This window comes from Lolium perenne, chromosome 2, assembly GCF_019359855.2.
Source record: "Lolium perenne isolate Kyuss_39 chromosome 2, Kyuss_2.0, whole genome shotgun sequence".
Classification (NCBI taxonomy): domain Eukaryota; kingdom Viridiplantae; phylum Streptophyta; class Magnoliopsida; order Poales; family Poaceae; genus Lolium; species Lolium perenne.
Window position 1 is genome coordinate 142,989,116 of NC_067245.2, and position 27,257 is coordinate 143,016,372.

Here is a 27,257-nt window from a genome sequence, read left to right on the forward strand (position 1 = left end):
AGAGGCACCAGACTTGCTCAAATGAAAATGCTCAAATTGAATGAAAGTTGCGTACATATCTGAGGATCGCTCACGTAAATTGGCATAATTTTCTGAGTTACCTACAGAGAATTAGGCCCAGATTCGTGAAAGCAAAGAAATCTGTTTCTGCGCAGTAATCCAAATCTAGTATGAACCTTACTATCAACGACTTTACTTGGCACAACAATGCACAAAACTAAGATAAGGAGAGGTTGCTACAGTAGTAACAACTTCCAAGACTCAAATATAAAACAAAAGTGCAGTAGTAAAATCATGGGTTGTCTCCCACAAGCGCTTTTCTTTAACGCCTTTCAGCTAGGCGCGGAAAGTGTGTATCAAGTATTATCAAGAGATGAAGCATCAACAGCGGGGTTTGGAGTTTTCTCAACCATGCATTGTATTTTGGATACATAAGTTTCAGCGGCTCCCTTTTCATTAGTCTTGGGCTTGCTACTCTCATCAAACAAATTTTCAGGAACAAGCCAAGCGTAATTATCATCTAGAGCTTCATGCATTGCTAGGAGCTTACAAGGTATTGGTGCTTTAATCTCCCCACCATCATTAACATTATTAGTGTACTTAATTCTATCCATATCCATCTTTTCAAGTGTTCTTTTAAAATCGGTGATCATACCAAGCCTCTCATGCTTACTAAAAACTTTTCTAGCTTCTTTGGCTATATCCTCAAATTCTCGCACTAAGACTTTTAGAACAAAATCTCTCTTCTTTCCCCTCTCCATATCAGAAAGTGTAAGGAACATGTGTTGTATCATGGGGTTGAGACTAATAAATCTAGCTTCCATCATGTGTACCAAACAAACAAAGGCATCTTCATAGGTAGGGACAGCTTTTGCAAGGGGTATATCTTTAAGATCTTCATGCATACTAACATGGGTGAAAAATTCTTCTATATTATCTCTTCCAATTATAGACCCTTGTCCTACCGGTATATCTTTTACAGTAAAATTAAAAGGAAACATGATGAAATAAGTAAAGCAAATGCAAGTAACTAATTTTTTTGTGTTTTTAATATGGAGATTGCAAACAAGACAGTAAATAAAGTAAAACTAGCAACTAATTTTTTTGTATTTTGATTTAATGCAGCAAACAAAGTAGTAAATAAAACAAAGCAAGACAAAAACAAAGTAAAGAGATTGGAGGTGGAGACTCCCCTTGCAGCGTGTCTTGATCTCCCCGGCAGCGGCGCCAGAAATTTAGCTTGACACGCGTACAGCACGCGACCGTTGGGAACCCCAAGTGGAAGGTGTAATGCGTACAGCAGTAAGTTTCCCTCAGTTAGAAACCAAGGTTTATCGAACCAGTAGGAGTCAAGAAGCACGTTGAAGGTTGATGGCAGCGAGATGTAGTGCGGCGCAACACCAGGGATTCCGGCGCCAACGTGGAACCTGCACAACACAACCAAAGTACTTTGCCCCAACGAAACAGTGAGGTTGTCAATCTCACCGGCTTGCTGTAACAAAGGATTAGATGTATAGTGTGGATGATGATTGTTTGCAGAAAACAGTAGAACAAGTATTGCAGTAGATTGTATTCGATTAAAAGAATGGACCGAGGTCCACAGTTCACTAGAGGTGTCTCTCCCATAAGATAAATAGCATGTTGGGTGAACAAATTACAGTTGGGCAATTGACAAATAAAGAGGGCATGACCATGCACATACATGATATGATGAGTATAGTGAGATTTAATTGGGCATTACGACAAAGTACATAGACCGCTATCCAGCATGCATCTATGCCTAAAAAGTCCACCTTCAGGTTATCATCCGAACCCCTTCCAGCATTAAGTTGCAAACAACAGACAATTGCATTAAGTATGGTGCGTAATGTAATCAAAAACTACATCCTCGGACATAGCATCGATGTTTTATCCCTAGTGGCAACAGCACATCCACAACCTTAGAACTTTCTGTCACTGTCCCAGATTTAATGGAGGCATGAACCCACTATCGAGCATAAATACTCCCTCTTGGAGTTACTAGCAAAAACTTGGCCAGAGCCTCTACTAATAACGGAGAGCATTCAAGATCATAAACAACACATATGTAATAGATTGATAATCAACATAACATAGTATTCTCTATCCATCAGATCCCAACAAACACAACATATAGCATTACAGATAGATGATCTTGATCATGTTAGGCAGCTCACAAGACCCGACAATGAAGCACAATTAGGAGAAGACGACCATCTAGCTACTGCTATGGACCCATACTCCAGGGGTGAACTACTCACTCATCACTCCGGAGGCGACCATGGCGGTGAAGAGTCCTCCGGGAGATGATTCCCCTCTCCGGCAGGGTGCCGGAGGCGATCTCCTGAATCCCCCGAGATGGGATTGGCGGCGGCGGCGTCTCTGGAAGGTTTTCCGTATCGTGGCTCTCGGTACTAGGGGTTTCGCGACGAAGGCTTTAAGTAGGCGGAGGAGATAGGTCAGGGGGCCACACGAGGGCCCCACACGACAGGCCGGCGTGGCCAAGGGCCAGGCCGCGCCGCCCTAGTGTCTGGCCACCTCGTGGCCCCACTCCGTGACTCCTTCGGTCTTCTGGAAGCTTCATGTGAAAATAGGCCCCTGGGCGTTGATTTCGTCCAATTCCGAGAATATTTCCTTACTACGATTTCTGAAACCAAAAACAGCAGAAAATAGCAACTGGCTCTTCGGCATCTCGTTAATAGGTTAGTGCCGGAAAATGCATAAATATGACATAAAGTATGCATAAAACATGTAGATATCATCAATAATGTGGCATGGAACATAAGAAATTATCGATACGTCGGAGACGTATCAGAGATCATGTAAATCACTTAAACCGGAAGGATGCTTTGATTACATCAAACGCCATTGCTTAAATGGGTGGTTATAAAGATGGGATTAAGTGTTTGGAAAGTGTAAGGTTGAGAAATATGGATCAAGAGTGGGATTTGTCCATCCCGATGACGGATAGATATACTCTGGGCCCTCTCGGTGGAACATCTTCTGATTATCTTGCAAGCATGTGATTAGATCACAATAGATGACGTACCACGGTACGAGTAAAGATTACTTGTCGGAGACGAGGTTGAACAAGGTATGGAGATACCGATGATCGAACCTCGGACAAGTAAAGTATCGCGTGACAAAGGGAATTGGTATCGTATGTAAATGGTTCAATCGATCACTAAGTTATCATTGAATATGTGGGAGCCATTATGGATCTCCAGATCCCGCTATTGGTTATTGCTCCGAGAGGAGTCTCAACCATGTATGCATAGTTCGCGAACCGTAGGGTGACGCGCTTAAGGTTCGATGTCGCATATGTAGATTTGGAATATGGTATGGAGACGAAGTTTGTTCGGAGTCTCGGATGGGATCCAGGACATCACGAGGAGGTCCGGAATGGTCCGGAGAATAATATTCATATAAGGGAAGTTGATTTCTAGGTTTCAGAAAAGTTCGGAATTTTTTCGGTGGAAGACCGGAAGGTTCTAGAAGGTTCCGGAGGGGTCCACCATGGGGCCCATGACATAGGAGGGGCCCACATGGGCCGAGGGGGTGCTGCCCAACCCTAATGGGCCAGGCGCACCAAGCCTCAAGGCCCAGGCCGGCCAACCACTAGGGTTTCCCCAAAACCCTATGGGGGATCAACTTGGGGGGGGGTGGGGGGAAGTTCCCCCCTCCCCCCTTGTACACTGGCCCTAGATGGGTTTGGGCGGAAGGGGGCACCCCAGCCGACCCTCCCCCTATATAAAGAAGGGAGAGGGCAGGGGGGCCAACCCCAACCATTGCCACCTCTTCTGGCCGCCCCTCTCCTCCTCCATACGTTGCTCCGGCTTAGGCGAAGCCCTGCAGTTCTTCCTCCACCACCACGCCGTCGTGCTGCTGAGTTTTGGAGGAGATCTACCACACCTCCGCTGCCCGCTAGAACGGGGAGAGGAAGGGCTTCATCGACACCGTACGCGCGACCGAGTATGGAAGTGCTGCCGGATTGCAGCACCGGGACGATCGTCTACACCAACAACGAGATTAATCTCGTAGGCTTTGGAATCTTCGAGGGTTAGTCTCATCTCCATCTCGTTGCTCCAATCTGAATAGATTAGATCTTGGCTTTTCCATAGATTAGATCTTGGATTTATTCGTCTTTGCGGTAGGAAATTTTTTGTTTTCTATGCAACGAACCCATCACCACTTATGTGTTTTGGCCAAATTCTCCTCTTGTTGCATCAAGGATGTTGAAACATTTCTCTTTCCGAGGCCTTGAGTGCAACAATGCACATGAGTTTCTACATGAGATTGACATCATAGTTGTCTCACATTTTGGAGATTTTGTGTTCCCGGATTTGGAAGATGTTCATATGGAGTTCTTACACATTGACCTTGCACATGCATTATTCTTGATAAATTTGTGTTGTGCTAATGGTGTTGTGAACATGAATGAACATGTCGTTGATGATGTGCTCCTCTATCACGCACACACATACTTTGCTTGGTCTTTGTTGTGTGAAGGTACAAGCGACTTATGGATGAGCGTCAATGAATGGGTTCAACCCCACACGTCGACTACACAAGATCTCTCGATGAGAGCACACAGGTATTTTGCTAAGGTGACCTCCTTCTACATAAGGCCCCTTGCTAATCCCATGGAACATTGGCTACGCTTTGATTGTTCTCTTGTTTATCTTGTGCAATTGATAGGGTATACGACTTTCAAGCGGACATTCAAGCATGGTTGTCATCTACCTCCTATACAAGTTCATGAAGAGCCATCGTCGAGGATGACTCTTTTTCAAGTGGGGGGGGATGATGCAGCCCGACCTTTGGTCTTCACCGCATCATATGCTTCATCGCCAAGACGACACACAAAGGTGAATCTTCTCCTTTATGCGTGTCTACAATCGCCTATGTGAAATGATACACTACTTCATACTCCGTTATATCTCGATGATAGGAACTCGACGACAAGTATGGAGGGAAGAGAGGATGCCATGGAGAACCGAGGACGCAAGGCCGATATCACGGAGGCATGGAAGAGAAGAAGGAAGAGGAGGAGCTGGACGCTCCAGGCCGGCACTGCCGCTCATGGCCGGCACTGCCGCCCCCTCCGGCACTGCCGCTGCACCAAGGCCGGCACTGCCGCCCGACGCACCCCAGCACTGCCGGCCTCCCTACACCGGCACTGCCGCCAAGCCACCAGCTCGACGCCCGCGCCGGCACTACCGTCCGTGAAGGCCGAAACTGCCGCCCCCACAAGCCAACACTGAATCTGGGCCGTTCGTCTGCCCATCTGTGGCCTTGGCTGTCTGTACCCAATTACCAGACTATCCCTCCTTAGTGGTTCCCTATAAATAGGCACCCACCCCCACCTTCATTGGGGAGAAATGATGTTTAGATGAATTGGCTTATGCCTCTATTATCCCTTTGTGGATTTGGGAAACCCCCACCTTAGATTACCCATCTATTGTATCCCTCCTTATCTGGATCTTTTTTCATTCTAGTAATTCTATCAATTGAGAATCTCTTACTTTGCAACTCTATTCTTAATTGGTCTTTTGCTCTTTGGGAATTCTATTTGGATTTGTCGATCTTTTGCAAGAGATTCTACCGTTTGGTCTTTGTCTTGCAATTCTATCGGTTGGTGGTTCGGGCCAACGAGGATAACCGATTTGTGTGTGTGCATGTGTTTGTATCGTATTCTTCACGTCCATCCACTTCCCCGCGAATCCCCCTCCGCAATCACACTCACCCGGATCAATTCGTGAGATCGGACAACCACACGGGTGTAATGTCCCAGGTTTAGAGACGATCGAGGGGTAGATTTTAGAAAGGGATGTGCATTGCATTGTAAATTACGGGGAAATTTCGCGCTTTTAAAACAAAACTGCATCGAAGGGGGACAGGTTTCTCTCTCGACATCCTACAGGGTTAGGGTTTCGAGAGTGCGATGAACTTGTTCCTACTTGTCTAAATTAGGGTTTTGAGAAGAGAGAAGTGAAATTGCATGGAAATCATAAGTTGCATGATTGAATTATAAGTTAAGTTGTTTGGATGAATTCAAACCAAATTTGAATTTGAATTTCAAATTCAAACATCAAATGATTATCACATTATTCAAACTTGAGAGAATTTAACAAACAAATATCATTAATCAAGAATATAAATAATACAACAATTTCATAAAGCTCAATAGAGAGAAACTTGAGCTTTATTGATAATCACACACATAATACATTGTCTTTACAATATTCAGAATTGAATTATTGAATTACAACACATTACAAGAATTGAAGAAATAGAAAATGTAAAAGGAAAATTACAAGTTATTTAAATGACCTAAACTACATTGTGATCATCATGAATTCTATGATCAAGATGATCTTGAGTTCATCTTGAGCATCTTCTTGATCCCTGCACACACACACAACAAATAGAACATTAAGCCAAGTGGCAAAGCCACTTGGCAGGTTAGAAGAAAACTGGAATAGGGTGGATATGATCAAGCTGCCAAGCTGATCCAACCCACCAGCCCAAGTCCCAAGTCACACACACACAGGCAGCACACAAGGCCTGATGCATGTGTGCATGCAACACACACAACCAGTGAGTCACCAGGGTGAAATGTGGTGCTGTCGACCAGGGAAGCCATGGCTGGCCATATAAAAGCTTTTCACAGCCAAAACCCTAGTCACTTGATCCATCCATCGACAGAACTGCACTGGTAAGCCACCAAGAACAGCCAAGAACACAAGAACAGCTTGAACAGCTACTGCTGTTCAACACATTTTCACCACCACAGCAAATAACCAAGAAGCATCAAGCCACAGGGAGGAGCAGGGCAAGCCAAACAAACCACCAGAAGCAAAACCTCTACACCAACATCAAATTCTAGGAGCTGGAGTGAGGTATACAAATCATCATGAACAAACCAGATGGTTTTGTTCATATATAAGCATATGCACCAATCACACACAAGCAAAAGGGTGTGATACCCAATTTGTGTCATCATCTGGCTACTAAGCCATATGGTGCAAGCAAAGGTAGCAAGGCCACTAGTAAATCATCTAATGGGAACAACAGCTATGAAAATCAATGCATAACTGAAGAAATCCAGCCAGAGATGAAAATACAGTTAGCCTAGTTACACACTTAGCACCTATAACTAGTTAGGCCATCAGACATAGACAAAACATTGTCTATTTGATTTCAACATCAAGAGCTACTGACAATCCAATAAATGGATCACCCAGAAAGCATTGAGTAAGCCACAGTAAGCCAACAAGAGGGGAGCTACCCTAGGGCAGCATATGATTACTGCCAGGGTCACCTCAACCACTAAAACAGCCAAACCACCAAGCCAAGCACAAATATCATCACCCAGATTGGGTTCAAAGTGGAGATATGGTCCCCAACTAATGTTGGCATCCCTCTAGCTCAATCAAACTAATTATAAGAGTCATCACTGCAAGCAGTTCATCTCATTTATCCAATAAACAAGGACAAGCTATACAGATAAATGAAAGTCATAGATCACCAGTAACTGGAACACTTACACATGACCAATTGATCACTGCAAGCAATAGCAATTGCTTGAACCAACCACAGCACACACCAGCACAAGGCATGGTGATGCACAGTCACCAGAATAAGCCCAGACAGGCATAGGCAGTAAATAAAGCAAGCATTGATCAAGCAGCTGATGATCACTAGATCACCAGAGCTTGCTAAAGCATGCTAGAACTCAATTCTAGCACCACATTGACCATATAAAATTAAACAGACACAGTACATAAGGAATTGCATCACAGTTAAGCAAATGAGCTAAACATAATTATATCCAAACAGCACACCATCACTGGATGATGTTGCTTAGCCAACAAACAGAATCTATTGAGCATTTCCAGGTATTAGAGCACAAGGGATGGCACACCAGGAGCACTGGCTCTTGCAAAATGGCAAGAATTACACACAGTAATTAAGCCAAAGCAAGGAATTGAATACACTTGAGGATCTACCAGTAGTAGCATCAAGAACAGAGTCACAGAGATAGTTTCAAGCAAGAAATGCAAGCTTGAGCAAGCACATGGCTTTAGAAGAATTGCACAGAAGCATGCATAGCAAAGATAGCACAGTCTAAGCTAGGCCATGGAGAGTAAAGAAGAAGATAAGCACGAGCATGGCCACGTAAGCCGTGGTCATGGCAAGCAGAACACTAGCGATAAGCGCAAGCAGATGGCGCACGGCATGGCGGCATCTCCAACAGGAGGAGGGCCATGGCCAGAGCTAGCAGGGAAGAAGAACAGGCACAGAAGAGGAGCAGAAGGGGGTGCACTTACTTGGTGCCGAGCAGAACGGTGGCCACATGGCGGCCACGGCGGCACGCGCCGAAGCACGGCGGCCCCAGGCCAAGCCAGGCCATGGCGGTGCCGCGGTAGCTCGCGCACATGATGGCGAAGCCATGGCGGCGCCACGGCTCCAGGAACGTCGGCGGCGACGAGATCGCCGTGGATCTCCACGGTCAGACGAGCAGAAGGATTAGGGGCGACACGAAGAGGCGACGAAGAGCAAATCGGCGCAGTGGATCTGAAGCGCCGTCGAACGGCGGTTCAGACGCACCCCATCTCGCCGGCGGCGATGGCCGGAGTTGGCCGGAGAAATTCGGCGAAGAGGCGGCGATGCGCGCGTCGCCAGAGCTCGAGGGTTAGGGTTCGCGAGGGAGAGAGAGAGGAAAAGTGAGGGCGACCGAGTGGGCCGGACCAGGCCAACTGGGTTGAGCCCAACCCACTCGGGTTCACCCTGACAGGTGGGCCCGAGGGCAATTTGGGCATTTTCCAAAATACCCTTTAAGTGAGGATTTCAAAGAATTTTAGAAAATAGAATATAGCTCTAAAAAAATAATTAAAAATATGAAAATCAATCAGCATAAAATTCTCTATCCAAATAAAATATCAAAGAGAATTTTTGAAGATAATTAAGAATAAGTCTTAATTTGATGAATTAAATAATGATTTAAATCACACATATTATTTTCAATAAAGAAAATAAGTCCATTAATGTAATTGGACTATAAAAACACCTTGAAAATATTTCAAGGTTGTATTTACCCTAAATAGAGAACCTCCAAATTATTCTTAGTAAATACCTCTCACATAAAATGATAAGACATCGGAAAAGGGGGGAACAAACCCTAAAAATGGAAAGCATGCATAATTGCTTCTTTAACCATTGCCCTTATCGGACAATGATGCTATTTTTCAGAGACAGAGGACAAGGGTCAGTCCACACCTTCCAACTGCAAAACTTTGCAGTGTTCAGGCAAGTTCATCACTTGCTCATGTCATTTGAGTATTTCTATCAAATTACTTGCAAAGTACTATGGTTATCACTATTGCATAAAAACCAAAACCACTACTTTCATAACTATGAATATGACTATGTGGTGGGCAATGGAACCATGGATTGTGTTGATATGGTGGAGGTTCCATTGCAAGGGTTTATATCCATCTAGGATTAAACAACAAATGTCGCCAGTGATTCTTGTGCCGTAAGAACCGTGTTAACCATAAGATCTGAAATGGGACGGACTAGTCAATCGTATTTCCACCTCTTGTACATCAACGGATGCGCTTACCGTAGCAGTTGTATCTTGCGGAGCAACTTGTGGGTGGGGAACCCATTCTAAGTCCCCACGGTTATGCTGTGCATACCGTAGAGGTTGCGGCTTGCGGAACAACTTGAGGGTGGGGATCCCACTCTAATTCCCCACGGTAATGTGGTCTATGATGGGTTGCAGCTACCAGCGAAGGAGTTTGGTTCGATCCCAGACTGTTGTCGTGGTCGGGGTCCGTCCTTAAATGGTGTAAGTGGACCGATGAGGACCCAGGGTCGGGGTTTGCAACAAAGGGTGGGTGTGCGAGGTAGCGGAGGAATATGATTGGCTATGACCTTATACCGGGCCTCACACCGAAGGAAGTGTGGACGGGAAAGCTGCCCGGTTGGCACCAAGGTTAAGATCTCTTATGGGTAAAGCAACACACCTCTGCAGAGTGTAAAGAATCGTGACTGTCACTCCCCTGTTCCGGGATATGGAATCGCGAACGCGGCCGGAAAGGAGCTCCATGAAGTTCTAGTAAACCGGTGAAGGCTGACGGACATAGCTCTTTGGAATAAAAACAATCTCTTGAAGAAATGTTTATCAAAACTTGCATTGGTATTAGACTTTCTGGTCTAATATTGTAGCTAGTGCATTAAACACCTCTTATCTATAATGAACTTGTTGAGTACGCTCGTACTCATCCCAATCTCAAATCCCTTGCTTAGATTGTCTGAATCGTCTGGAGGAGGACTACGACCACACTGAAGGAGCCGAGATCATCGGCTATGAAGAACCAGACCTCTCTGGAGGTGTTGAAGGCGTAGACTATCTCATAGTCTACGGAACCGGGGAGGCTTCCGGAGGAGATCAAGCCTAGAACATCAAGTAGTAGTAGTAGCCGAGCAGCCCGAACTCTTAGTATTTAGCTGCTCGAGAGAATAAATGTACAACTTAATGAAACATCTATATTGTAAGCTAAGTTGGGTTCGCCTCGAACCCAGGAGTATCCCTCTTAGGACCCAAGAGGAGCTCCGAGACGATATATGTATGATTATTGTAATATTAAATGAATGAGTTATGGACCTGCTATGTTCTGTTGTACTACTCTGAGGGATGCAATATTTGCGGAATGGTACTTCGTGAATCTTATATCAACGACTGGCATACTACAACATGCAGTGGTATGCAGGGTCACCACAGTTGGTATCAGAGCAAAAGCTTTGACCTTAGGTTGGAACCTAGTAAATGGGACCAAACGTTAGGAGTCAAATAGGACTAGTAAAGAATTCTCTAAAAATATGGTGTATATTCAATTGAGCATACAACAATCATATCTTTTAGTGCGATAATTCTTTATTATCTCTATTATGATGCATTATTACTAATCTTATAATCTTTCTATTTCTACAGCCAACATGGCAAGTTCACGTCCCGGATGAAACGTGAAAGTGATGGATTCCACACTGAGTGAATATGAAGGAGGACTTGCAGATATTCTACGTGCCATGTTACTTGAATTTGGGTGTGATCCCCAGCCAAGTAAAGAAATACATGTACTACGATGGTACTGTATTGGCAAAGTGTAGGGTAGGACTGCGACTTACCGAATCTTTGGGAATGAGCGTAGTAATGCCAGCAGGTGAAGCCAGAACTATCAACACAGCCTACCATATAGCCATTATGAGAGCCATCACAGATATTCGGGAGCATAAGACGAAAGAGCTTATGGGTTCCGAATTCACCCACATTCCTCATATGCAGGAGGAAGAGGATCCCATGCTTAACCACTACAAATATGCAAAACGCAAACCAATAGCAGCTGCAAAATACATGGACAATAGCCGCAACTTACTATCATTGCTCTTTCAACTGAATCATCATTTGATAGGAGAAATTGATACGATGCTAGAGGAGTTTACTGAACCCAAGGAGGAGATTAGGGGGAAAGAACCTATGGAAAATGTGGTGCACACACCAGTTTACTCAGCTGGTGATTACATTAGTATCGATCCTCTTGAGCGGGAAACTACACCCGTTACACCTGGGAACTATCTTGGTAGTTCCTATGGGGGATATGAGGGTGGAGAGGAATCCGGAAACAATCAGCGTTCCGAGACTCCTATAGAAAACTCCACGGGTTGGCGTTGGGGATCTGATACTGGAACTCATAGTACTTCAGTGTATTATGACGGGGAGATGAATGATGACGCCACAACCCAGAACCAGAGTTATCCTAGTAATGAAGGAGTTGATGGAGGGTATCCGACACAGGTTGAGTCGGGTATAAATGTTGGAAATACTTATGGTGGAGCTACAGGGGAGTACACCCGATGGGTGGACTATGATGCACTTAATGACCAGTTTGTGAACACTGATTTCTCCCTAGGATCATCATCTGATTCTGATTACCAGCCGACGGGGAGACCTTATGTTCCAGGGTCTATCAGGAGGACGACACGTTCGACCGGATGGAAGCCTGGGATGTACCGGGAGTGAAGATCGACTAGAGTCCACCAAGGAAGGCAGGACTACAATACACTAGCACCACGTGTATTGTAGTGTGTAATATTTGTAGAAACTTGTACATATACTTTAATAAGTGAGTTTGCATACTCACATCGACTTGAGTATTGTAATAAGACCACTTAAGTATGTATATACATGGTATATGTTTTGTATGATTTGGATTTGCTTCTTGATTTCCATTGCGTGACTAGTTCTGTGCACAAAGTTGAGCTCAGAAAACTTGCGCATGGAGTAATTATGAGTATCATCTTGTGTTGCAGAACTAGGGGGTTATGTCGGGAGCGTTAGGAGAGGAGACCGAAGCGCAACGCATGGAGCGTGAAGCAAAGCAAAAGGAAGAGGCTGATGAAGAAGCCAGGAATCAGTTTCCACCACCACCACCCATGACGCAGCATAATTTTGTCCAGTACATGCAATTGGTGGAGGAGAGGCAACGTATTACGTTGGAGCAGCAGAATAAATTCTTCCAGGAGTTGCTGCAACAGAACCGAGTAGAAAGACCCGAGAATCAGGGAGTCACCCTAGCAGACTTCCAGAACACCAAGCCTATATCTTTCGCATACGCGCCCGAGCCAATGGACGCGGAAGATTGGCTTATGGACATCGAGCGAAAGCTCAACACCGTTGGTTGTAACGACCAGGAGAAGGTCCGTTATGCTACACACCTGCTGTGTGGACCCGCCGCATCATGGTGGGACAATATCGCAGCCATTTATCCGACTGGAAAAGTATTCACCTGGGAGGAGTTTGCAAGGAAGTTCAGGGAATCCAATGTCCCTGGAAGTATTGTGGAATTGAAGCGTCGAGAATTCGAAAGTCTCGAGCAGAAGGACAAGGCCATCCTGACTTATGTCAGGGAATTCTCAAAGCTGTCCTGGTATGCTGTTGAAGAAGTCAACACCGAGGACAAGAAAAAGAAGAGGTTTTTGAGGGGGTTAAGTCCCTAGTTCAAGGTACAGCTCCGGATGATGAGAGCGACGGAGTTTCAAGAGTTGGTGGATGCCGCCATCACTCTGGAAGATGATTTCAAACAATTGCAGGAGGAAAAGAGGAAGAAGGCCAAGTTTGAGCCTAAGAGGTTTTCCAGTAACAAGCCCAACACTAGCTTGAATTTCAAGCCAAGATACAACAACAACAACAACAGCAACTACTACGGTAGTAGGAAGAACCAAGCGTTTCAAACTGCAAATCAAATAGTTTGTCGCATCTGCGGGTTTAAAGGACATGCCTCAAAGGATTGTCGTAAACCCAGAATCATTTGCTTCGGGTGTCGTCGGGAGGGGCACATGATGAAGGATTGCCCCAATAAGAAGAATGGAGGAGGTCAGTCAGGAGGAGGAGGAAACCGAGGAGGAAATAATGGAGGGAACTGGAAGAATAAGAAGCCCTTCGGCAAGCTGAACTGCACTAGTCTGGAGGAGGTGGTCAACTCCGATCAGGCGGTGATAGGTACGCTCCAGATACTCACTCATCCTGGCAAAGTACTTTTTGACACTGGTGCAACTACATCATTCATTTCTCAGCAATTCATCATCAAACATGGGATTAGTTGCACTAAGTTAGATACACCCATAACCATACTTTCTGCGGGGGGAACGATAGTAGTAACCCATACTAAACAAAAACAAGTCATCATGATCAATAAGTGCGCGTTTGACGCGGACCTGTTCATTTTACCGATGAAGGACATTGATGTCATTCTTGGTATGAACTGGTTGGAAGCTAATGGAGCATTGATCGACTGTGTGAACAAGACGGTATCTTTGAAAAGCCCCGATGGAAGTAGAATGATCTACCAAGGCGACAAACATACACAGATTGAAGTTGAGCTACAGTTGAACAGCATGAAGGAGGTGAAGTTAGAGGATATACCTGTAGTGAATGAATTCCAGGATGTGTTTCCTGCGGAATTACCTGGTATGCCACCAGATAGGGAGATCGAATTCACTATCGACCTAATTCCAGGAACAGCTCCGATTGCTAAAGCACCATATAAGATGGGGCCTAAGGAGTTGAAAGAACTTAAGGAGCAATTGGATGACTTGGAACAGAAAGGATTTATACAAGAAAGTGTTTCACCATGGGGATCACCTGTGATCTTCATGGATAAAAGAGATGGAGGAAGAAGGATGTGCGGAGACTACAGGAATTTGAACAATGTGACCATCAAGAAGAAGTATCCACTTCCAAGAATACAAGATCTATTTGATCAAGTTAGAGGCGCGGGAGTCTTTTCCAAAATTGACCTAAGATCCGGTTATCACCAGATAAAGATCAAGAAGGAAGACGTTCCGAAAACTGCCTTTGTTTCAAGGTATGGACATCATGAATACCTTGTAGTGCCTTTTGGATTAACCAATGCCCCAGCAATTTTCATGAATCTCATGAATAAGATTTTCATGCCATATCTAGACAAGTTTGTCATCGTATTCATTGATGATATCTTGATCTATTCCAAGAACAAAGCCGAACATGCTGAACATCTGAGGTTAGTGTTGCAAACACTAAGAGAACATCAACTCTATGCCAAATTTAGTAAGTGTGAATTTTGGCTAGATCAAGTGGAATTTCTTGGTCATGTCATTAGTAAAGATGGGATAGCTATTAACCCGAGCAAGGTAGCAGCAGTTCTAGAATGGGAAGCACCCAAGATTGTCAAGGAAATCCGAGGATTCCTAGGAATGGCAGGATATTATCGGAGATTCATTGAAGGATTCTCCAAGATAGCAGGACCCATGACGAAGCTGTTAAGAAAGAACACACCATTCGTGTGGTCAAAGGAGTGTGAGAAGAGTTTTCAAACTCTGAAAGAGAAACTCACCACGGCACCGGTGTTAGCAGTTCCAGAAGTTGGCAAGGATTACACCGTGTACTGTGACACATCCAAGCATGGATTGGGTTGCGTACTCATGCAAGATCGGAAGGTAATATCTTATGGATCGAGGCAACTCAGACCTCATGAAGTAAACTATCCAACACATGACTTGGAATTAGCAGCAGTTGTATTTGCACTCAAAACTTGGAGACATTTTCTCTATGGAGCCAAGTGTGAGCTCTATACAGATCATAAGAGTCTCAAATACATCTTTACTCAGAAGGAACTCAACATGAGGCAGAAAAGATGGCTAGAATTAATCAAGGATTATGATTTGACCATCGATTACACTCCAGGAAAGGCCAATGTTGTAGCAGATGCCTTAAGTAGGAAGAGCACTGGAGGAGTAGAACAAGAGTTATCACCGGAGTTGAGGAAGGAAATAAGTCAAGCCCAAATACAACTTTGGGAGAAGGAAGCTCATGAAGGACTATCGGCTTTGCAAATAGCCGATGAGCTAAATGTTAACCTGAAGAATGAGATAATGATGGGTCAGCTGGACGATCCATTCATCGTGGAGGAGATGAGAAGAATAGATGAGGGAAGACCATCAGAATTTCACGCGGAGAATCGGGATCATTATGGTTCCAGAAGAGAATTTGTGTTCCGGATATTGCTGAAATCAAGGAAGTAATACTCCGGGAAGCCCATCAAACACCATACTCCATACATCCGGGAAGTACAAAGATGTACATGGATCTAAAAGAGCTATTTTGGTGGAACAACATGAAGAGGGAGATAGCACAATACGTGGCGGAATGCCATACCTGCCAGAGAGTGAAGGCAGAACACCGTAGTCCCGGCAGGGAAGTTACAACCTTTACCCATTCCAGAATGGAAATGGGAGGAGATAGGAATGGATTTCATCACCGGACTACCCATGACCAATAAAAAGAAGGACATGATATGGGTAATCGTGGACCGATTGAAGAAGAGTGCACACTTCTTAGCGGTAAATCAGCAAGATAAAGGAGAGAAACTCATCGATCTTTACATCAAAGAGATCGTGAGTAAACATGGAGTGCCCAAGAAGATCGTGTCGGATCGAGGATCCGTGTTCACGTCAGCATTTTGGAAGCAACTACACGAAGCCTTAGGATCCAAATTGGATTATAGTACCGCCTATCATTCTCAGACAGGAGGACAAACCGAGAGAACTAACCAGATCCTAGAGGATATGCTTAGGGCTTGTGCCCTAGATTTCGGAGGATCATGGGAGGAGCACTTGCCACTAGCAGAGTTTTCATACAATAACAGCTATCAAAGCAGCATCAAGATGGCCCCGTTCGAAGCTTTGTATGGAAGGAAGTGTAGATCACCGATATGTTGGTATGAAGCCGGAGCAAGCAAAGAGTTCAACCCTGATTATGTCAAGGAAAAGCAACATATAATTGACATTATCAGAGATAGGCTCAAGATAGCTCAGAGCCGACAGAAGAGTTATGCCGATCAAAAGAGAAGAACATGGGAGCCACAAGTTGGAGACATGGTATATCTCAAGGTGAGCCCGATGAAGGGACTTCAAAGGTTTGGAGTAAAAGGAAAGCTAAGCCCTAGGTACATCGGACCTTTCAAGATTCTGAGTCAAAACCGAGGGTTAGCCTTTGAATTGGAATTACCGGGAAGGTTATCTCAGGTTCACAACGTATTCCATGTGTCGCAACTCAGAAAGTGTTTAAAGACACCAGATGAACCAGTATCACATGAAGAGCTCGAGTTACAACCAGATTTGACTTACATCGAGAAGCCAGCTAAGATTCTCGAGGAGAATTGGAAACAACTTAGGAATCGAGCTATAAAGTACTGCAAGATACAATGGAAGCATCATCCCGAGAGGGAAGCCACCTGGGAAAAGGAGGAAGACCTGAGGAAAACATACCCCGAACTCTTCAGGTATTACAACCACAACTTCGGGACGAAGTTTTCTTTAAGGGGGAAAGGCTGTAATGTCCCAGGTTTAGAGACGATCGAGGGGTAGATTTTAGAAAGGGATGTGCATTGCATTGTAAATTACGGGGAAATTTCGCGCTTTTAAAACAAAACTGCATCGAAGGGGGACAGGTTTCTCTCTCGACATCCTACAGGGTTAGGGTTTCGAGAGTGCGATGAACTTGTTCCTACTTGTCTAAATTAGGGTTTTGAGAAGAGAGAAGTGAAATTGCATGGAAATCATAAGTTGCATGATTGAATTATAAGTTAAGTTGTTTGGATGAATTCAAACCAAATTTGAATTTGAATTTCAAATTCAAACATCAAATGATTATCACATTATTCAAACTTGAGAGAATTTAACAAACAAATATCATTAATCAAGAATATAAATAATACAACAATTTCATAAAGCTCAATAGAGAGAAACTTGAGCTTTATTGATAATCACACACATAATACATTGTCTTTACAATATTCAGAATTGAATTATTGAATTACAACACATTACTAGAATTGAAGAAATAGAAAATGTAAAAGGAAAATTACAAGTTATTTAAATGAACTAAACTACATTGTGATCATCATGAATTCTATGATCAAGATGATCTTGAGTTCATCTTGAGCATCTTCTTGATCCCTGCACACACACAACAAATAGAACATTAAGCCAAGTGGCAAAGCCACTTGGCAGGTTAGAAGAAAACTGGAATAGGGTGGATATGATCAAGCTGCCGAGCTGATCCAACCCACCAGCCCAAGTCCCAAGTCACACACACACAGGCAGCACACAAGGCCTGCTGCATGTGTGCATGCAACACACACAACCAGTGAGTCACCAGGGTGAAATGTGGTGCTGTCGACCAGGGAAGCCATGGCTGGCCATATAAAAGCTTTTCACAGCCAAAACCCTAGTCACTTGATCCATCCATCGACAGAACTGCACTGGTAAGCCACCAAGAACAGCCAAGAACACAAGAACAGCTTGCTGTTCAACACATTTTCACCACCACAGCAGATAACCAAGAAGCATCAAGCCACAGGGAGGAGCAGGGCAAGCCAAACAAACCACCAGAAGCAAAACCTCTACACCAACATCAAATTCTAGGAGCTGGAGTGAGGTATACAAATCATCATGAACAAACCAGATGGTTTTGTTCATATATAAGCATATGCACCAATCACACACAAGCAAAAGGGTGTGATACCCAATTTGTGTCATCATCTGGCTACTAAGCCATATGGTGCAAGCAAAGGTAGCAAGGCCACTAGTAAATCATCTAATGGGAACAACAGCTATAAAAATCAATGCATAACTGAAGAAATCCAGCCAGAGATGAAAATACAGTTAGCCTAGTTACACACTTAGCACCTATAACTAGTTAGGCCATCAGACATAGACAAAACATTGTCTATTTGATTTCAACATCAAGAGCTACTGGCAATCCAATAAATGGATCACCCAGAAAGCATTGAGTAAGCCACAGTAAGCCAACAAGAGGGGAGCTACCCTAGGGCAGCATATGATTACTGCCAGGGTCACCTCAACCACTAAAACAGCCAAACCACCAAGCCAAGCACAAATATCATCACCCATTGGGTTCAAAGTGGAGCTAGGGTCCCCAACTAATGTTGGCATCCCTCTAGCTCAATCAAACTAATTATAAGAGTCATCACCGCATAGCGTTCATCTCATTTATCCAATAAACAAGGACAAGCTATACAGATAAATGAAAGTCATAGATCACCAGTAACTGGAACACTTACACATGATCCAATTGATCACTTCAAGCAATAGCAATTGCTTGAACCAACCACAGCACACACCAGCACAAGGCATGGTGATGCACAGTCACCGGAATAAGCCCAGACAGGCATAGGCAGTAAATAAAGCAAGCATTGATCAAGCAAATGATGATCACCGGATCACCGTAGCTTGCTAAAGCATGCTAGAACTCAATTCTAGCACCACATTGACCATATAAAATTAAACAGACACAGTACATAAGGAATTGCATCACAGTTAAGCAAATGAGCTAAACATAATTATATCCAAACAGCACACCATCACTGGATGATGTTGCTTAGCCAACAAACAGAATCTATTGAGCATTTCCAGGTATTAGAGCACAAGGGATAGCACACCAGGAGCACTGGCTCTTGCAAAATGGCAAGAATTACACACAGTAATTAAGCCAAAGCAAGGAATTGAATACACTTGAGGATCTACCAGTAGTAGCATCAAGAACAGAGTCACAGAGATAGTTTCAAGCAAGAAATGCAAGCTTGAGCAAGCACATGGCTTTAGAAGAATTGCACAGAAGCATGCATAGCAAAGATAGCACAGTCTAAGCTAGGCCATGGAGAGTAGCAGCAGCAGCATAAGCACAGGCATGGCCACAGAAGCTGTGGTCATGGCAAGCAACACGAAGAAGCCGCAAAGAAGAAGTGGCGGCACGGCATGGCGGCATCTCCAATGAGGAGGGCCATGGCCAGAGCTAGCAGGGAAGAAGAACAGGCACAGAAGAGGAGCAGAAGGGGGCGCACTTACTTGGTGCCGAGCAGAACGGTGGCGCCATGGCGGCCACGGCGGCACGTGCCGAAGCACGGCGGCGCCAGGCCAAGCCAGGCCATGGCGGTGCCGCGGCAGCTCGCGCACACGATGGCGAAGCCACGGCGGCGGCACGGCTACAGGAACGTCGGCGGCGACGAGATCGCCGTGGATCTCCACGGTCAGACGAGCAGAAGGATTAGGGGCGACACGAAGAGGCGACGAAGAGCAAATCGGTGCGGTGGATTTGAAGCGCCGTCGAACGGCGGTTCAGACGCACCCCATCTCACCGGCGGCGATGGCCGGAGTTGGCCGGAGAAATTCGGCGAAGAGGCGGCGACGCGCGCGTCGCCAGAGCTCGAGGGTTAGGGTTCGCGAGGGAGAGAGAGAGGAAAAGTGAGGGCGACCGAGTGGGCCGGACCAGGCCAACTGGGTTGAGCCCAACCCACTCGGGTTCACCCTGACAGGTGGGCCCGAGGGCAATTTGGGCATTTTCCAAAATACCCTTTAAGTGAGGATTTCAAAGAATTTTAGAAAAAAGAATATAGCTCTAAAAAAATAATTAAAAATATGAAAATCAATCAGCATAAAATTCTCTATCCAAATAAAATATCAAAGAGAATTTTTGAAGATAATTAAGAATAAGTCTTAATTTGATGAATTAAATAATGATTTAAATCACACATATTATTTTCAATAAAGAAAATAAGTCCATTAATGTAATTGGACTATAAAAACACCTTGAAAATATTTCAAGGTTGTATTTACCCTAAATAGAGAACCTCCAAATTATTCTTAGTAAATACCTCTCACATAAAATGATAAGACATCGGAAAAGGGGGGAACAAACCCTAAAAATGGAAAGCATGCATAATTGCTTCTTTAACCATTGCCCTTATCGGACAATGATGTTATTTTTCAGAGACAGAGGACAAGGGTCAGTCCACACCTTCCAACTGCAAAACTTTGCAGTGTTCAGCCAAGTTCATCACTTGCTCATGTCATTTGAGTATTTCTATCAAATTACTTGCAAAGTACTATGGTTATCACTATTGCATAAAAACCAAAACCACTACTTTCATAACTATGAATATGACTATGTGGTGGGCAATGGAACCATGGATTGTGTTGATATGGTGGAGGTTCCATTGCATGGGTTTATATCCATCTAGGATTAAACAACAAATGTCGCCAGTGATTCTTGTGCCGTAAGAACCGTGTTAACCATAAGATCTGAAATGGGACGGACTAGTCAATCGTATTTCCACCTCTTGTACATCAACGGATGCGCTTACCGTAGCAGTTGTATCTTGCGGAGCAACTTGTGGGTGGGGAACCCATTCTAAGTCCCCACGGTTATGCTGTGCATACCGTAGCGGTTGCGGCTTGCGGAACAACTTGAGGGTGGGGATCCCACTCTAATTCCCCACGGTAATGTGGTCTATGATGGGTTGCAGCTACCGGCGAAGGAGTTTGGTTCGATCCCAGACTGTTGTCGTGGTCGGGGTCCGTCCTTAAATGGTGTAAGTGGACCGACGAGGACCCAGGGTTGGGGTTTGCAACAAAGGGTGGGTGTGCGAGGTTGCGGAGGAATATGATTGGCTATGACCTTATACCGGGCCTCACACCGAAGGAAGTGTGGACGGGAAAGCTGCCCGGTTGGCACCAAGGTTAAGATCTCTTATGGGTAAAGCAACACACCTCTGCAGAGTGTAAAAAACTGTGACATGTCACTCCCTGTTCCGGGATATGGAACTGCGAACGCGGCCGGAAAGGAGCTCCATGAAGTTCTAGTAAACCGGTGAAGGCTGACGGACATAGCTCTTTGGAATAAAAACAATCTCTTGAAGAAATGTTTATCAAAACTTGCATTGGTATTAGACTTTCTGGTCTAATATTGTAGCTAGTGCATTAAACACCTCTTATCTATAATGAACTTGTTGAGTACGCTCGTACTCATCCCAATCTCAAATCCCTTGCTTAGATTGTCTGAATCGTCTGGAGGAGGACTACGACCACACTGAAGGAGCCGAGATCATCGGCTATGAAGAACCAGACCTCTCTGGAGGTGTTGAAGGCGTAGACTATCTCATAGTCTACGGAATCGGGGAGGCTTCCGGAGGAGATCAAGCCTAGAACATCAAGTAGTAATAGTAGCCGAGCAGCCCGAACTCTTAGTATTTAGCTGCTCGAGAGAATAAATGTACAACTTAATGAAACATCTATATTGTAAGCTAAGTTGGGTTCGCCTCGAACCCAGGAGTATCCCTCTTAGGACCCAAGAGGAGCTCCGAGACGATATATGTATGATTATTGTAATATTAAATGAATGAGTTATGGACCTGCTATGTTCTGTTGTACTACTCTGAGGGATGTAATATTTGCGGAATGGTACTTCGTGAATGTTATATCAACGACTGGCATACTACAACATGCAGTGGTATGCAGGGTCACCACAACGGGCTCAGCCCGCATCATTAGGGAAAATAACATTCTCTCCCTTCATTCTCTCTCCTCCAACTAAGCAAAAATCTGACGTGCTAAACGTAAGGAAAGGCTGACATCACCCCGTAACATCACCCCATTGTACCTGCCCTGATGATCTAAATTATCACCCGCTCGTTAGTAATGATCCACATTGTTTGTAGAACTATCTCTGATCCACATTGTTTGTAGAACTATCTCTTTTTTTTTTTTTTTGGGGGATGAGAACCATCTCTTCTCGTCAAGGAAAAATATCTTTTGGACACAGTTCACATGAACTTCCTTGGTATTTCAAAAGAAATTGCTCGTTTCCTGTATAGTTTGGCATGTTCCAAAGATGGGTGTAGTTCATTTGCTTCAACTCCAAAAAAAAAAAAAAAAAAAAAAAAAAAAAAAAAAAAAAAAAAAAGCCAAAGTTAATACTCCTATGAACATACGATAGTCAAACATCATATGTTTGCAAACCAATACGTTTAGCAGTGCTTGTCCACTGGATAACTTCTTTTCTCACTGGATCTGTTACATTAAGTAGCCAGGCGTGTATAGCTACTAGCCTACCAGAAATCACATGACCATGGCTTGTATCTGAAGAATATTTTGGCCTTCTCTTCACCTCAAATGAATTACAGTCGTTGAGTTCGACCCAAAAAAATAAAAGGAAAAGGAGTGGATTATTAGAACTAGCCTGAATCTATCAACCTGAAGAACAAACACAACCTTTTATCATTTGTCAACCTAAAGAAGCCTGAATATGAGGTTCCTCCTCGGTGCTGATCCAGAACAGGAGGTTGAGGCACCCTATTTCTTCATATTAGCTCCTGGTCCTTGAAGATGGACAACTTTGCACTGTCTCGGTCACGCTTGAATACAATGTACAAGGGGCTGTAGAACAGGACACAGACACCAAAAGGTACAATCATCATGGTTAGTAGCCCTCTTGACAGCGCATAAGCCCCTTCTGCTGATCCATTCGCGATGTTTACAGTCTTCGCGTCATAGCCATATATCTTCTCTGTGACCAAGCCAACTGCAGGGGCTGCAAACGAGGCGAATGAGCCCTCCAAGGCTCGGTCGAAGGCATAGATCATGGTGCGGTGTTTGGGAGGTACTACCTCCGCGAATATGGGGTTGTTTGCTGCAGTTGCACACCAGCTGATGGTGATACCCATGAAGAAGAGAGTGACCGCGTAGGCAAACCAGTAATCAGTTGACTGAGGAATGACTGTAAGGAGGATCCATGAGAAAGGAATGCCCATGAAGGCGCTAAACTGAGCGCACATGACTCGTGCGGAATCAGGATAGTGCTGTGACAAGCGATCTGCTATTACACCACCAAGGAAAGCTCCACTGGCGCACCCGATAGCGAAGAGGCTGTTCAATGCTGCAGAACTCCTGTTGTCGAAACCTGAGAGGAGTTATAACACCGTCAATATTCAGTTTCGGAGAACTGCTATCAGTTTGATGTAGAAAATTATTATCAGCGTTTTTGTCCTACCGATGAGCTCAAACCACATTGTGAAGAAAACTATGGCGGTCCAGGGCAATGAGCCGATTATCCCCTGCAATACAATGATCTGAAACGACTTCACTTTCATGACACTTCTCATTGCTACCCAAGAATCCGTCCAGATTGATGCCGGAGGAAGTACATCTTTGCTGGAGAGGTGTAACCTGGGAAGAGAGGAAATCAACGTTACATGCATTCAACACCTTCCAACCTCCCTGTTGCTGGATTTGGCTCAACTACTATACAGTCATACTTTCAAGTTAATGAGCTTCACTGACCAAGGATTTTTTTTTACCTGCAGTATATCAAGCTGAAAAAAAAGTAATGAAACAAGAGAGATGCCTCTGTGTAATCAACCCGTCACATATTAACCACTGCAGAACAAAACGTACAACTCATTTAATTCCTACATCAGCATAGCATCTTATCTGGCACAATCATAGGAATACAACTCGACACGACCACCAAATTATTGTACTTAAGGTACAAAGGTCTATGTAAGGACGTTATTAGACTTGTTGAAGCAAAAGTGTATAAATCAAACAGACACAAAACTGAAAAAAGTAAGAGGAGTACCTCTCATAGTCATCGTCATCAAGAAGATGGTTGCCGGGGATTCTTCTTGGATCGGTAGAATATAAGTACACAAGAATTCCAATTATCAAGCTGACAAGTGCAACCACAAGAAACGCAACACGCCATCCTGGTAATCCCCAGTAATCCTTCCCAGCCATGAGTGTTGCCAAAATACTACCACCTATACCACCTACTGCACCGATGAGGCTTAACAAACCAAACCCAGCACCACGTGTACCATCTTTGTAGCTATCTGCAATGAATGACTGGAGTGCTGGTATTACAATGGCAAGTCCAAGTCCGTTTACAGCTCTCCAAAATGCAACCTGATGAAAATGCTGGCTAACACCAACAGCCCCTGTTGATAAGGCCCAGAAGACAGTTCCTATTGCAAGCACTGTCGGGCGATCGTAGTGAAGGGCAAGGACACCTGCCAAGGGGGATGCTATCGACTTGAGAAAGTTCATTAGAAAATTAAGGTATCCTAGATCAGTGGGGCCAACGTTGAAGGCTGCACTGACTTCCTTGTAAACTGCTGGAAGAAGATTCTCGTCAGCACGCTCCATAATGGAAGCCAAATTGATGAGGATGAGAGACACAGAGAAACCAAATATCTTCTTTGCTCTGCAAGAAGGAAAAAAATGTAAATTATTTACAAGGCAAATTCCCCGCTACCACCGTTCACTAACTTTCGCAAAATATTCTTGCATTCAAATAATAGAATTCATACCGGTACGTGATGAAGTATACACTATTACGCCCGATCGCTGAAGGGTAAAGACTATCTTTTTTTAGGGGAAACTATCATTTTTTTTCGTTTTTTTCTGTGTCTTTGTATATTAGAAGATGACGTCAAGATGACCGGAAAGTTAGAGCGTTTGTAACAAGGCTACTGAAGCTGGCAAAAACAAAGAAACAAGAGAAGAACAAAAGAGAAAACAAAAGAAAATATATACAAGGCTAACTATCACTTTTGTTATCATCTTCCTTTCAGGTGCTCCTGCAACTCAACTGTGTTTCCATGTTCAAAATTTACGTGCATACTTTATTTAAATCATCTAATTTCCTACTGGATACCAAACCTCATGCCATTTGAACATAAGATAGGGGACGAGAAACCACATGGTATATGTGGTGAGCAATCTACAAAAACCAATATCGCAGATAGAGGACGAGAAGCTTGTGTTCCTTCATATGAAGCCAAAACATAAGTGGCATCAACGTAGTACTATGACATCAACCCACATAATAACTCGGGTAGGCCCCTTGGTAAATGAAATCATGATTTTCAAGCAAATGACCAATGTCCTGGCTCATTAACATGCTTGTTCAAACCATTTAATTTCTCACTCAATGGACAATGGATTAGAGTCTCTCATGTATGTTAAGAAGCCATCTCCTTGACCTAACGAACCATGCAACCAGAAATGATAACGATGGTTGCAGATATACACACAAGAAACACAGATCTCAACAATTTGAGAAATGTGACGCCTTTGTGACTCGCGAGATTCTTATACAGGGAATATGGAACAGTAGAAATCAGAAAACCTCCTGCTCCCATTTTCTCCATCAATGAGAAGAACGAGGGTATCCACTCAACGCCCACCATATGCCAACGCGATGACCTGAACTCACGGGCAAGCTCAAAAGGCAAGCTGAAGACTGAAGTGCCCACAGCATTAACACTGTTTTCATATCCGAAACTGCGCCACCGGTAAAAGGGAAAAGATAGTGCGCGAAATGTCAACGCCAAGTGCAGGAGCACTAGTGCTCCATGCTGAGACCAGCAGGACTCCGAGATCCCGTTGTCCTGTGCAAAAAAAAAAAAAAGGAAAGGGAAACCAAATCTTTTTTTGTCTCCGATTTCGGTGATGATTTTGCGGCTGCGGTTTGGCCAACGATCACCATTGCAGCACATTGCCACACCATGAATCTGAAATCAAAGCAACAAGGTCACCTTTCAGTTGACCTGGCATTCTCCTTCTTCTGCGCTTTTGCTCTAAAAAGGCATTTCCTTAATTTTTTGCCTTACTACTGGATAAAGTAGTACCGAAAAGGACTTCAGGATTCCTCGTTCTAAACAGCTCAGATTTTGCTTCGAGCGTGCTTCACAAACTAACGAAAACTGAAACCAAGCTAGCAATCAAAAATTATGTTTTCTATAGGCATCACCGCAGCTCCAGTGAAGACTTATAGCGATTTTACATGCAAATTTGCTTGGAACATCCAGCACAAGAACCGACCAAGAAAAATCCCGGAAGAAGAATAAGATTAGCTTAGGAGGAAATGAGAGGTCACCTCATGCTGGTGGATGGGGTGAGCGGGGAACTCGGGGACGAGCGAGCTCGGTGCCTCATGGCTGTCGATTCGGGCGCCGCCGCTGGATCTCAACTGCAACGAGCGGCGCGGTCACCGGTTCAGTTCGGCTTATCTTCTCTCGCGGCCTTCTTTATTGCCCAGTGCTCCGTGGCTTCTTCCCGCTGACTAGTTGGTTACTTGAGCTGAATCGAGAGCAGCATGGAGTGGGGGAGAAGACGAATGACGCAACGCCGCACGAACAGACGCAAGGTGGTAGGAGCATCTCCACTCGTTTGCCCCCCACCACGCCTAAATCCGGGGTTGAAAGTAAATTTGGCGTGGAGAGAAGTAGTTTCCCAGCCGCGATCCGAGGCGAAGACGGCGATCTAAATTTGAAAAACGGAAACTTGACAAACTACGGCATAAAACGGTCGAATTTAGACTAAATTTAATGATATTTACTATATAGAGGGCGAAGTTCATACATAAATACCGAATTCGACTATATTTCGAATTCGGCTAGGGGAATACAACTGTAAATAGAAAAACACGGCGCTCTACATGCTGAAATGGCGGTAGAACACCGTGTAGTCGCCGCTATTGTCGTCGAAGCCGTCGTCGTCGAACTGCGGCGGCGCCGAAGCCGCCTGGCTGCTGCCTTGGCCGGCGTCTCCCCACCGGCCACTGGTGCGAGGCGGGGACGGCGATGGCTTGTACAGGTCGTCGTCGGAGGCTTCGAGGTCGACGACGGGGACGGCGGCGCCGGATGGAGGAGTCGCAGGCCGGCGGTAGCGAGCGACGTCCTGGAGGAGCCTCGCCTGCCGCTCCGCCTCCTCCTTCTCCCACTGCTCCCTCGACCAGACGCAGGCCTGGTCGAGCGGCATGGCGTTCTCAGCGG

The 27,257-nt window shown here is 44.6% G+C and overlaps 1 protein-coding gene across 1 annotated transcript; it reads right to left on the reverse strand.

Moving 5' to 3' along the window:
• Positions 1 to 22,429: 22,429 nt before the first annotated feature.
• LOC127333396 (uncharacterized) lies at positions 22,430 to 26,663 on the reverse strand. Its single transcript, XM_051359793.2, has 4 exons — positions 26,360 to 26,663; positions 24,059 to 24,682; positions 23,471 to 23,646; positions 22,430 to 23,380 (listed from the first exon to the last, which is right to left on the reverse strand). The coding sequence occupies exons 1-4, from the start codon at positions 26,416 to 26,418 to the stop codon at positions 22,782 to 22,784; spliced, it is 1,458 nt and encodes a 485-aa protein (XP_051215753.1). The 5' UTR covers positions 26,419 to 26,663; the 3' UTR covers positions 22,430 to 22,781.
• Between the last annotated feature and the right edge of the window lie 594 nt (positions 26,664 to 27,257).